The 14,406-nt window shown below is 33.3% G+C and overlaps 1 protein-coding gene across 1 annotated transcript; it reads left to right on the forward strand.

The window, feature by feature from the left end:
• The first annotated feature begins 11,099 nt into the window (after positions 1–11,099).
• On the forward strand, positions 11,100–12,428 carry LOC116029140 (uncharacterized protein At3g28850-like). The gene has a single exon (XM_031271043.1). It carries the CDS (start codon positions 11,492–11,494, stop codon positions 12,284–12,286), a length of 795 nt encoding a protein of 264 aa, XP_031126903.1. The 5' UTR covers positions 11,100–11,491; the 3' UTR covers positions 12,287–12,428.
• The last annotated feature ends 1,978 nt before the right edge of the window (positions 12,429–14,406 follow it).

The following is a 14,406-nucleotide window of genomic DNA, read 5'->3' on the forward strand; positions in this document are numbered from 1 at the left end:
ATTAGTTTGAGTTTTTTTTTATTTTTTATTTTTTAGGAAAATGACAATTTTAATTTATTCATCTATTAGTTATATGGTTATACCTAAATTGTACACTCAGTCCATGAATTATTACCATGTACACATTCCCCCATTTAATTATGTTGAAAGTGGTAGTTTGAATCTATTAATTAAAGATTTTGTCAACATTAACAAATTATTTTGAATTTTTAAATTATTAATGGATATATTGGTCATTTTGTAAAAAATTTCTAAATTTTCTCTATGAATCTTCATATATACGCTACTCTTATCACAAAACTCTTGCTAAATACTTGTTTCTCTTGATTGAGTAGGACTCTAAGAAGCAAAAATGACAAATAGGAGATTACTTAGAATTAAAGATACACCGAATTATAAGTTTAATATGTTAGTTTATTAGAATGTTTCATTTGTTGTTTGTAAATTACAATTTTTGATATCTCATTGAATTCATACCTTAATGGGGGTAATATATATGCAATTTATTATTTTAATATGTTAATTGATTGTGTGTAGAGGTTTATACAAAAGGTGATGAATGTAGTAGATTGATATTTTAAAATAATATAAATAATATTTTTGTGTATTATTGTATTTTGTTGGAGATCGAATCCTTTTTTCACCATATCATCATGACATGATTTTTAGATTTAGTGGAAGCTTGGTGGATGAGATAAGTATATACTTTAGATTTATTAGTTAAGTGATATGCTTTAGATTTAGTGTATAGAAAATTTTTATTTGCTTCTCTTAAAAATTATTTACTTGACTTGTTGCTTACCTTGTGATTTTTCTTTGGTGGGGCAGAGGGATGGGAGATTCTTTTAAAGGTAGATTATTAAGTGTTCTTGTGGAAACCTTTTTGTGATTTCACTTTAGGTTTTATGGACTCTAAGGAGCTAGCAGAATTGCAATTCTTGCAAACATTATGTAGTTCCAGTTTAGTCTTGTTCCTCATTTTAAATTAGAATTCTCAGGAGTTTGTGAATTTTATAGCAGGAAGCTAAGTGAACAGGTTATGATTTCCTCGAGGCAGCAATGGATGCTTCTGGCAGAATTCGCATACTGTTAGAGGCAAAGTTGTCACTTAGACCTTCCTTGAGTGGTGTCCGTCGACATGGAGACAATAGTTGCTGGTATGATGGTGTCAGTGTCACCAGCAGCAATTTTCTAGCAGCTAAGGTGTGAACTTCATATTCAGTTCATGCATTTTAAGGCTACTATTCTCCTTATGCAACAACTTGATGCTATTGATGGCGGGAGAGCGGATACTTCATCATCACTTCCATTCCAAACCAATTGAGTCTTAATGTTGATTGTTATTCGCGACGACTATTGTATTGTTGTTTAGACTTGAATTGATTATTTTAGTTACTAAATGTGGATTGATGATGAATTATTACTTGAATTTAATGTAGATTGATAATGTTTTTAATTATGTTAGTTTTTAGAATTAATTGTGTTTTAGTATGTCATTGTAGTTTTACATTAGTATTTTAAAAGCTTACATTACTATTCAAAAATAATAATTATGAATAAAATTAAAAAAAAATAATTAAAAAATGCGACAGAATCGCGATGGAATATTTGTTGCACTAAATGCGACTGAAATTAATTTCATTGTCAAATTGCAACGGAAAAAAAAATATGGCGACGGAACAATCGTTTCCAAAATGGCGACGGAATTAGCATTAGAATAATTTCCGTTGTAAAAATGCGACCGAATTGCGACGGAAAAAATTCCGTTGCAAATTTGCGACTCCAATTCCGTCGCCATATTTTGCGACGGAATTGTTCCGTCGCATACAAAAATACGACTAGGGGTGGGAATAAGCCAGGCCCCTTGTAGTGGCCTATGTTCAGGCCTAATTAAAGCCTAGTTAGGCCTAGCTCGTTTAGCATAAAGGCCAGGCTTGAGCCAATTTTAAAAGCCTATTAAGCTAAAACAGACCAGGCCTATATATACCAGGCTTAATCTTCAAGCCTACATGCCTGGCCTATATATATATATATATATGTATGTATGTATATATTTACAATACAATCCCAAGTATATATAATTACCAAACTCTTAACCCCCCACCTTCAAAATCTCATTCTAAATTATGGTTCAACTATAAACATTGCTGCTAATTATGTTGTATGTATTCTTATTGTTTAATTATTTTATTAACTGTTCTTACTTTCATAATATTTAATGAAATATCGCAACTTAATTATGTGAGTTGATTGTTTATTATTTATGATATTATATAGGATAAAAAATAATAATACAATTGAACTTAGGTAATTTGTAAATTTTTTACAGATATACTTTAAAAGACTTAAAAATGGAGGCCTTAAATAGGCTCAAAGCCTATTTATGATCAATTTTGAAACCTTTTTAAAAGCCTATATGTAAAAAGGCTTCAGGCGAGGCTAGGCCAACTGTAGGCTCAGGCTTGAGCCTAAAAAAAAGCCTACATACAGGCTCAGGCTTTAGATTTTCATAGCAGGCCCAGGCCTAAATTTCTAAAGCTCGGCTCGGCCTAGCCTATTTTCACCCCTAAATACGACAAGCGGATAGATGACAGAACGAATTCCGTCGCAAAACGTGATTCGTGATGGAATTTTACTGTTTCGCGATGGAATATTTCCGTCGCGATTCGTGATTTTTCTTGTAGTGTATCTTTATTGCTTATTAGATGAAGCAAATAATGAAAAAAAAGACATATACAGAGTAATTATCTAGACTCCACCGATTAGTAACCAATACACTCTGGAAGATTTAGCCTCCAACATTTCTTATTAGTCAGCCACCTCAAAGAAAAGGGGACTAATAGCAGAACCATATATTCTAAATTTAAAAAGCAAAATAATTGAAAGGATGTGCTATGTATTTAGATCAAGTTTGTTTGTTTGTTTTTGTTTTTGTTTTTGTTTTTTGTTTTAAATTTTTTCCATATTAAACCATTTGCAAATTAGGTTGTATTTTGTGTAACCTAGTGATGTTTTTGGTTGTTTTGGTGTCTATTAAACAAGTACAACTTAGACTATTATTTTGTGCAACTTGGAATGTTATTTTTGCAGTAAGAGTAGCGTATATATGAAGATTCATGGAAAGAATTTGAGAAAACTTTATGAAATGACCAATATGTTCTTTAATTATTTGGAAATATAAAATAAATTGTTAATATTAACAAAATCTATAAATAATGGATTGAAACTGTCACTTTCAACATAATTAAAGGAGACAAAATGTGTATATGATACGTAGTAATAATTAATGGACTAAGTGTACAATTTATGTATAACTAATCGACTAAATCTGCCATTTTCTTTTCTTTTCTTTTTTTAATATAAAATTGTTGTTCATGGTCGATTATCTTGAGGGAGAAAGGGGTTTTTAAGAACGTGGCAAGTAGGGGTGAGCGCGAAGCGGATTTGTGGAGAATCTGCATCCAATTCGCTAAAGACGAATTTGAAAAAATCTCATCCACATCTGCATCCGCAAAGGGTGCGGATCCAATCTGATCCGCTATTAGCAAATTTAGTGGATTGGATGTTGATCGAATGACGGATTTTAAGTTTAAAAAATAAAATAATTTATAATACAAGATTTTAAACAGATAATCAATTTAAGTAAAAATAACCAATTTTCAAGCATTTCATTATAATAAAAAAAAACAAAATATCTAATTTTTAAAAATACAAATAATTAATTTGAAAATCAAACGAATCTAAATTATTAATTTTCATTCTTTATTCTTCAACGGCAATTCCAACTGGAATCATCTCAATTTGACCATTGTAGGTAAAGATATGCCTAAAATACTACACAGTGGTTAATTCCTACCGGAATGCATGTTTTGGCTACTTTCCTAATTCCATGTAGTCATTCTATGTCTGGCTTTCCAATCTCCATAGCCGCCCAAATGGAGGCATACATTTTCGTTTTTTTTGAATACTACTAACTCTATTACAATACAGTATCTCGAACCCACCACCTCCCGTATAAAGGGAAGGGTTTGATGCCACTGGACTATAAGGTCCTGGGCAGTTTGCCACTATCCTACAATGAATCGTCATGAACATCAAGTCATTATCCTATAATGAATGGGGACCATTATATTATTAATTCCACCATGATGACTAATTACTCCATCCATTATATAATTACTCAAATATGGAACAAGCATTATTTCACCATCAAGACATCACTCATCATCTGGTCGATCTTCTACTATATAAAGACTTCATTATCAAAGATGAATTAAAAAATAGTAATAATAAATGACATTACCATCCATCCTCGACTCCTCAACAATAGTCACTCACATAGATTTCAAACACTAAATCTCCGCCTGGCCGCCTAGGCACCCGCCTAGGAGCTAGGCGCTCCGAAATCGAGGCGAATGGCTCCCTAGACATCCGCCTAGGGCCTAACTCGACCGACTGGGTCGAGTTGGCGGCTGACTGAGTCAAATTTGACCGAGTTAACTCGTCCACCACGATAGAGTTAGCCGAGTTAAACTCGCTCACCACGATAGAGTTAGCCGAGTTTACCACGATAGAGTTAGCCGAGTTAACTCGTCCACCACGATAGAGTTAGCCGAGTTAAACTCGCTCACCACGATAGAGTTAGCCGAGTTTACCACGATAGAGTTAGCCGAGTTAACTCGTCCACCACGATAGAGTTAGCCGAGTTAAACTCGCTCACCACGATAGAGTTAGCCGAGTTTACCACGATAGAGTTAGCCGAGTTAACTCGTCCACCACGATAGAGTTAGCCGAGTTAAACTCGCTCACCACGATAGAGTTAGCCGAGTTAACTCGAGCGAGTCTGCCTTGTTAAATTATTATTATATTTATATATATTTAAATTTATTTATTTATAGAAGTAATATATATATATATATATATATATATATATATATATATATATATATATATATATATATATAATATGACATACACCACACACATGAATTAATTTGTTGTTTGTATAGGTCGCCGCCTAGACGGCTTAGGTGCTAGTTGCTAGTCTACTACAACCATGAACACTACTAAAATATCTCTATCCTGAACTCTCTAAATATACTTGTACAACACCATATAATGAGGAGGGATATGTCCAATACAACAATACAAGCAATGCAAGACTCCTAGTTAGAACAGAACTAATTCTAACCTCACAGGATTTTACTTCTAGAGTCACTGCAGGAGTAAATTGTAAATTGCATAATCAGTTCATCGGTCAAATCTTAATCTTCATGTGCATAAGGAATCTAGTTCAGACCTTCCGATCCAAAAGGTCGTCAAATAATAAGATGTGCGCTAGGGTGGTGGGTGTAAACGTCAGCAGAATGGTAGAGCTGCCCAAACGGGTCGGAGGCGACATCTGCGGCGTAGAGGAGCAACATGGCAACCCACCACCGGAGACCAGACCATATCACTTTGGCTATGCAAAACACTGTGTTCCATGCCACTGCCATTCTATGATGTTTTGTCGTCGATCCTCAAGCCCAGAATTATTGTCGTTTCTATATACGATGAATGAAAGAGATGAATACAAGTTGTATGTGAAGATCGGATGAGGATGGTTTTATATATAGATATCAGATGATGATCTACTATATATGGATAGGAGTAGGTGTTAGGTGACCATAATCAAGCAAGCCGATCTTTTATTTATTTCATAATCTTTTTAAGATCCATATATCTGATAATATATTTTAACTGTAATTGAGTCTTTGAATTGCGCGCAAATTCTACTTATTTTGATTAACTAACATACAGAAAGATTAACTCATTTACGCCGGGGTTATATACCTAGTAGGAGAAGGAATCCTAATTATATAAGAACTATTAGATCAATAGTTTGAATTTATTTTCGAGTTTTTACTTGAAATATTGTTCTCATCAACTGATTATGAACCTATGGAAGGTTTAATTTTGGTCAAATGCATCAAGCAAATCAATTATTATATTTATTTCATAATCTTTTACAAAGTAAGCGGAGGTTTATTTGATTCCTTTCCAAATTGAAGATAAATTTAGATCGAATCTAGATTAATCTTATAATTATGATATTTGATTCCTTTTCAAATTGAAGATAAATTTAGATCGAATCTAGATTAATCTTATAATTATGATATCAAATATCATATGAAAAAAAAAAATCTACTTAAGATACTATCCTTTATTTTTTTTTCAATAACAAATTTATGTGTTGAATTGGGTTTTGATTTTTATAGTTTGATGATAAAGATCAATAATATCTCGGTAGAATATACAGAATCTATACTATATATATATATATATATATATATATATATATATATATATATATATTAATAAAAACAATATCCTCAACTTTAACTTCCCGCCTAAAGCACTTCTATACTATTAATGTTTGCGTAGTATTGTAAAATATGGTAATAGAATTCCTATTCGTAATACAATTGCACATTAAAATATGATAATACAATTCGAAATAAAATATATTCTTACCTACGTACATTCCTATTCGTAATACAATTCTATATTAAAATTACTAACTGTAATAATACAGTACATATATTTCTCTGCAATATAATCTATACTATTCATAAAAACAATATCCTCAACTTTAACTTCCCGTCCAAAACACTCCTATACTATTAAGGTTTGTGTAATATTGTAAAATATGGTAATACAATTCATATTCGTAACAAAAAAAAAAAAAACAAAACAAAAAAACATGCCCAATGATTGATGTTACGAAAATTTCGCATAACTCAACTCGCACTCCTATACTATTAAGGTTTTTGTAATATTGTAAAATATGGTAATACAATTCCTATTCGTAACAAAAAAAAAAAAAAAAAAAAAATGCCTAATGGTTGATGCTACGAAAATTTCGCATAACTCAACTCGCAAGGCCAACCAATTTTCTGAACGACATTCGTGCCTGCAGTGTCCCTCGAATATCTCTCACTATTTCTGATACGAGATTGCCCTTCAAGTTCCAGCATAAATAATTCTCATTGATGCTTGCATATGCCATGACTGTCAACAAAAGTCAGGGCCGAACACTAACTCACGTTGGGTTTTTGCTGAAAAAACTAGTTTTTAATCATGGTCAATTGTACATGGCTTTGTCCCAAGTCACCCATCCTGATAGCTTGAAAGTGTTAATTAGTTGTAGGCGATGATGGACAAGATTGTGTTGCTACTACCAATGTTGTCTACAAAGAGATTTTCAATAATGTGTAAATACAACCGGTGATATTATGTTTTTTTCAAGACGCCAAATTTGCTATATATCTACACAAAAATATATCTATCTTTCATACATATGAGTTAGAATAACAATTGATTCCTATAACTAAGTTACTAGAGAACGAATATATTTGCATAATTTATAAAAATCTTAAACAATGATATATAAAATCTCTAAAGTTTCAGCACCGCATGCGTACATCTACACGTTAGCTATTAATTAAGCAATTATTTGCTGGAATTCAAAAAGGATAACATCATAAAACATAATCGATCCAAAACATTTCTTCAATTGCACTATATAATATTTGATGTTATAATTTATATAATTATAAATCAAACTAAATATTCTTAATATATTATAACAAATCCATTTCGTGCATCGCACGGGTGAAAAATACTAGTATATGGAGAGAGAATAATGAAATAATAGACACATTAGTTTGAGTAGTTTTTTTTTTTTCTTTTTGAAAAGGGTAATAATTTTAGTCTATTATTTATACCTAAATTGTACACTCGGTCCATGAATTATTACTCTACACACATTTCTCCCTTTAATTATTTTGAATGTGGTAGTTTCAATCCATTAATTAAAGATTTTGTTAATATTAACAATTTATTTTGAATTTGTAAATTATTAAATGATATATTGGTCATTTTGTAAAAAAAATTTCAAATTTCCTCCATGAATCTTTATACATACCCAACTCTTGATTAGGATTGTATTATTGGTTGACCAAAACGTTCAGGATTACAACTAGGAATAAATACAAACAAAAGAGTTATAGATAGACCATAACTATAATACACCAAGAGTTCTAACAATATATTTTTTTTTATTAGTAGTTTGTTGGTCCTCGAGATTAATTCGGTCATAATAATCTAGTATGTGGAAGAAAACAGTACAGTATCATTAAAATAATTGTTGAAGAATAATTATAAATAGCCGCCCAAATGGAGGCATAAATTTTCACAAGTCTTCATGAATTATATTGCCAGTTTGCCACTATCCTACAATGAATCGTCATGAATGTCAAGTCATTATCCTATAATGAAGGGGGTCCATTGTATTATAGGCAAAAACTTGTGTAAAACCGTCTCACCGTGAGACGGGTCGGATAAAAATGCAAGTGTAATACTTATATGCACAAATGTCATATTTATGTGCTTAAATATAATACTAATCATGAATAAAATTTTTGTTATTTATTAGGATAAATGGTAATACTTTTAAAGGGAAAATACAATACTTTTACATTTAGATTTAAAAGTATTACATTTTTCCTCAAAAGTGTTATATTTGCCCTTATAAGTAAGGGGCACTTGTCAACATGAAAAATGTATTACTTTTTATCTTATAAGTAGCAAAAATTGTATTTTTGATTACTGTTATATTTGAGCAAGTATGATATTTGCACATATAAGTATGACATTTGCATGGTGCTTTGACCCGACCCGATCCGTCTCACGAATAACGGTCTCACACAAGTATGACCCATTATTATTTTATTCCACCATGATGATTAATATCATCTCCAACCCGCAAAACCAAATTTTTCACTAAATTTTACACCAAAAGAAATATTCCCAACATATTCTTACACCAAATTTTTTTCATCTTCAACCCATTACACCAAATTTTATTTTTCACTAAAATAATTTGTTTTCTCATAAATTAAGACTTTTTGTATTATCTTTAAATATTTTAATATAAAATATAACTATAATACAAATAATATAAAGTAATTTTAGATTTAATTTTGTTAAATTTATACTTTATATAATATTATTTTTAATTATTTTATGTTCAATATTAGTTGTTTTAATCGTCTTGATGAGATCTTTCAAATGATATAATTTATTTTTAATAATATAAAATTTATATTTAACAATTTAACAAAATATACAAATGTATTAAAACTAAGGGTAGTTTGGGAATAAACAAACTACACCAATTTGGTATGCATTGCCCATTAGAGCACCTCTGCGCCATTTTTTTTTTTGGTGTTTTGATGTTTACCGTGTCTATTGGAGATGGTCTAATTACTCCATCCACCAAGAAGAAGGAAGGAGTTATGGAACAACCATTATTATTTCACCATAATACATCACTCATCATCTGATCTTCTTCATTATTAAGGATGAATTAAAAAAAAATAGTAATAATAAATGAAATTACCATCCATCCTCAACTCCTCAACAATAATCACTTAAATAGTTTTCAAACACTATCAAAATATTTCTAACCTCAACTCTCAAAATATACTTGTACAACACCATGCATATAATGAGGAGGCCGGGATATGTCCACTACAACAATACAAGCAATAGAAGACTCCTAACTAGAAAAGAACTAATTCTAATCCCACCGAATTTTGCTTCTAGAGTCCCTGTGAAAGTAAATTACAAGTAACATAATCAGTCCACCTATCAAATCCTACTCTTTATGTGCACATAAGGAATTTAGTCTAGACCTTCAAAAAGAGCGTCAAATAGTTAGGTGTGCGGTAGGGTGTAACGGAAACACAATGGTAGAGAGCTGGCCAGACCGGTCGGAGGCGACATCTGCGGCGTAGAGGAGCAACATGGCAACCCACCACCGGAGACCAGCCCATATCACTTTGGCTATGCAAAACACTGCCATTCTTTGATGTCTTTTTCTTTTCTATATACGAATGAAAGAGATGATGAATACAAGTATGTGAAGATGAGGATGGTTATATATATAGGGAGAGGGAGATATCAGATGATGATCTACTATGTATGGATAGGAGTAGGTGTTAGGTGACGATAATCAAGGAAGCCGATCTTTTATTTATTTCATAATCTTTTTTAAGATCTATATATCTGATAATATATATATTTTTTAAAACTGTAATTGAGTCTTTGAATTGCGCGCAAATTCTGCTTATTTTGATTAACGTAACATACAGAAAGATTAACTCATTTGGGCCGGGGTTACATACAAAGTACGAGAAGGTTTAATTTTAGTATTCAAAAAAAAAAATTTATTTTTTTAATTATCTTTTTTTTTTTTTTTTTACCACGAGTAAGTTGATTTGACTCCTTTTCAAGATTTAATTGAAGATAAATTTAGATCGAATCTTAATCTTATAATTATGACAATTTTAGTCTATTAGGATGTGTTTGGAAACCCAAAAAATGATTTCCAGAAATTATTTTCCGGGTTTCTGGTGTTTGAGAAGGAGGGGAAAATAGAGTCAATGGAAATTAGCTTTTGGTCAATGGAAAATGAGTCCAATTTTACGGAAAATGACTTCCCCTTTTTTTGAGGGGAAGTCATTTTCCGGAAGTTGCTTGGCTTAACAATTCTACATCTCCTTCCGCCTCCTTCCACTTCAAGTAGACAAGCAATCGACCGCTTCAAGTAGACAAGCAATCGCCAGTCGACGGCGACTGGATTCCGAAACCAGTCTGTCGGCTGGTTCCCAAACCAGTCGCCCACGACTGGTCTCCGTGAAACCAGTTTGGCCAACTAGTTTCACGGAAACCAGTTGGCCTTTTACCCCAATCAGATGGATTGACTCACGATTTCCTCCAACGACTGTGGGGACTAATGGAGTGACTCGCGATTTGCCTCATGCAACGACTTTTGAACGGGGACTTTACGGCTTAGAATTAATTCAACGTAAGTTAGAAATACTTAATTAATACATAAAAACTAACTTTATTGTTTGAAATTAATTCGACATAAGTAAGTGATACATAATGCATAAAATAATGGCATTGAATCAAGTCATACCCGATTTATATTATTGAACAAGGAATGATTATAATATAAACCAATAGAAAATGACAGACTCAAATTATACCAATTGTTCGCGATTTATTCAAACCCCGTCCGCTTCAACAATCAACACTAGGCGTTTAAAGTAGCACCGCTGCATTCTAAGAAAAAAACGCGGGTAAACAAAAATTCAGTTTTAACGGCCAAAAATGGTCGCCCCACAATGTACACATTTCTTTCTGATTCTTGCCGATTTTACAGTTTTCAAGGAGTGTAATGATCCATCCTCCTTTTACCGGCCATCAAATTACAAACATAGAATTATAGAAAATTCCAAAAAGAATTGAAGAAAAACTCCCGGAGGTTCGCCGGAAAATCTATAGATCGTTTGGATCTTGATTCCGCAACTGTTTATACATACAGAAAAGGGAAAGATCAGATCGGATCAGGAATTTTCGATAATTCTGTGTTTCATATTTGATGGCTAGTAGGGAAGATGGATCGCCTGAGAGCGCAATAAGAAAAGGGAAAGATCGCGGCGGCGGCGGCGATCCGTCTGAATCCCCGACAAAGCCCTCATACGAGCAGTTTAAAAAGGTGCAAGGTTACCAGGTGGTGTCCATGTCCACGGCGGATCCTCCTTTGAAAGGCAATAATGTTCGGAGGCTTCGCTCCATATTCGAGGCTCGGAACCCTAGCGGGTCGCCCGTTTCTCGATCCACGGTGTTGCCGTGGTCCCCGGTGAAAACCCCGCCCCGATCCGGCAAATCCTCCTTATTGAGCTCCGATCTAGTGGATTCTCCATGGCGGTTACCAGGGACCGAGGACAGAGTGGTAATTTACTTCACGAGCCTCCGCGGAATCCGGAGGACGTTCGAGGACTGTTACACGGCGCGGATGATCGTGAAGGGATTCAGAGTGAATTTAGACGAGAGAGACATTTCAATGGACAACGCGTACAAGAAGGAGCTGCAGAACGTGCTGGGCGAGAAGAATCCGACCTTGCCGCAGATCTTCATCAAGGGGAAGCACATCGGCGGCGCGGAAGTGATCAGGCAATTGAACGAAACAGGGGAGCTCGTTAGATTGCTGAGAGGCCTGATGACAAGGCCGCCCGGGTACGTGTGTCAATGCTGCGGCGACGTGCGGTTCATCCCTTGCTCCAATTGCGACGGCAGCCGGAAACTGTTCGACGAGGACGAAGGGCAGCTCAGAAAATGCCCCGAGTGCAACGAAAACGGCTTGGTTCGTTGTCCTATTTGCTGCGACTCATAATATATATGATATTATTGTGATTCAATTGCATGCAATGCATTATATTGTACTTGAAGCTCGGCCAGAAAGCCAATTTTTTCCAAATTGTCAAATGTATAACTCAAAGTAATAATACGAAGTGGTATAGATTGAGCTATCCATATATACGTGTGTGTGTGAGAATTGGTGTATTTGTGTTTGAAGACATGAGGGTTGGGGCTAGGGTTTACACAATTCGAGTTCTTGATGAGGAAATATTTGGCCAGTTTATAAGGTAACCTATCTATGAGCTCTTGCATCAATTTTTATAACTCGAAGAGGAAATATTTGGCCAGTTTATAAGGTAACCTATCTATGAGCTCTTGCATCAATTTTTATATTATGGACCTGATTCAAAAATTATGTGTATGCTTCAGTTAATAAATTATGTGCTTGTAAATAAATTGAATGCGCATAATAAGTTAACTAGCTATACATACATAATATGTTAACTGCAAGAGCATATTATGCCGTTAACATATTATGTGTATTTAGTTAACATATTATGCGTTTTCGATTTATTTACATGCACATAATCTGTTGTTAATTGCAAACGCATAATCTAAATGTAGTCATTTTTTATAAAGTTTACAATGCAAGGTGGACCTTGATCCATCATATAATTTGTCTTCTTGTATGGGGTGGACTTTGATACTAGAATGAAGGATATGTATGTTTTGTCTCAATGATAGGTTTATGCATGTTTTAGGCCTTCCTCAATAGTAGTGACTTTTAGGGGATTTTGCAGGTGTGATTAGGAGAGAGAATGAGAGTGGAGGAAAAAAGAAAAGGAAAAAAAGAAAAACAAAACAAAAATTAAAAAAAAAAAAATATATATATATATATATATATATATATATTTACACGCCCAGGCTGGCGCGTGCATTGTGCCTCATGCACGTAAGGCACAGTGACATTCCCCCTAATGGGGCCCACCAAAACTGCCAAATCCTTTGTTTTGTAGGAGAAAGACCCCACTAAAACACCTTCCTCCCATTTATAAAAACACCACCCACCAAGTTTTTACTATTCCAAAATTAATGCAAAAGCTACTATTGGAGATACCCTTAGAAATATGTGATGATTGTTGTGTTTCTTAAACTCTTATTGGGTTTGAATATCATTCATGTTGAGAGTAGTTAATATGTGATATTGATAGGGTTGATTCATGAGTACATGCCATAGTATCAGGTTTAGTAGTCTTTGACTCCAGGAACAACCTTGTAAATACATGCAGCTAAAGCAAATATATAATATACTATACTATGGGGTGTTTGGATACTGACTGATCAATCATTTTTAGCTTATTTGATCAACGTTGATTGTTTGACTTAGTCAATCAACTAAAATGAGTGTTTGGTAAAATAGCTTTTCTTTTAAGCTAATTGCCCCAAACAACTGAAATTAGAAATGCTACTTTTAGCAGCATTTCTATTCAGCTTCTTGATCTTTTTACTTTTAACACTAATCTGTCCTTATTGTAGCTCCACCACAGTGCTATGAAAATCTATTTTTACTGAGATTTTCTACAACAAAGATTGAGCAGTGGAAGCCCCAAATAACATAGAAAATCAAACTCAAGACAAAAGACATGAAAATCATTTTTGTATTGAGATTTTTATTACAAAATTGAGTGGTGTAAGCATAAAACACAGAGATTTAAACCCAAAAATGAAACAGAAAAATATGCAATTTTTTGTATTGAGGTGTTCTGCTGCAAAATGGAGCAATGAGAGCCACGGAAATACACAGAAAACCAAACAAAATAATAATAATAATAATAATAATAATAACATAATTTTTGTACTAAGATTTTTTACAGCAAACTAGAATATCTTTTCTTCTTCCGCTCTGAGTTGCTCTCGTCGCAAATGGAGGTAAGGGGAAATGGAATGCAAGTTTACCAAACATCAATATTGGTAATCATTCCAATTCTATCTTCATCTGAGTACTAAACATGCAAAATACTTTCACCAAAATTCAAGTATTTGATTCCGATTCCCATGTGCGAATCAAATACACCCTAAGAAGCATTATAAAAGTCCATTTTAGAATGAAAATGAGTGTAGAGCCTTGAGAAGATATCTGAAAATTTCAATAAC

This window comes from Ipomoea triloba, chromosome 9, assembly GCF_003576645.1.
Source record: "Ipomoea triloba cultivar NCNSP0323 chromosome 9, ASM357664v1".
In the NCBI taxonomy this organism is placed as follows: Eukaryota; Viridiplantae; Streptophyta; class Magnoliopsida; order Solanales; family Convolvulaceae; genus Ipomoea; species Ipomoea triloba.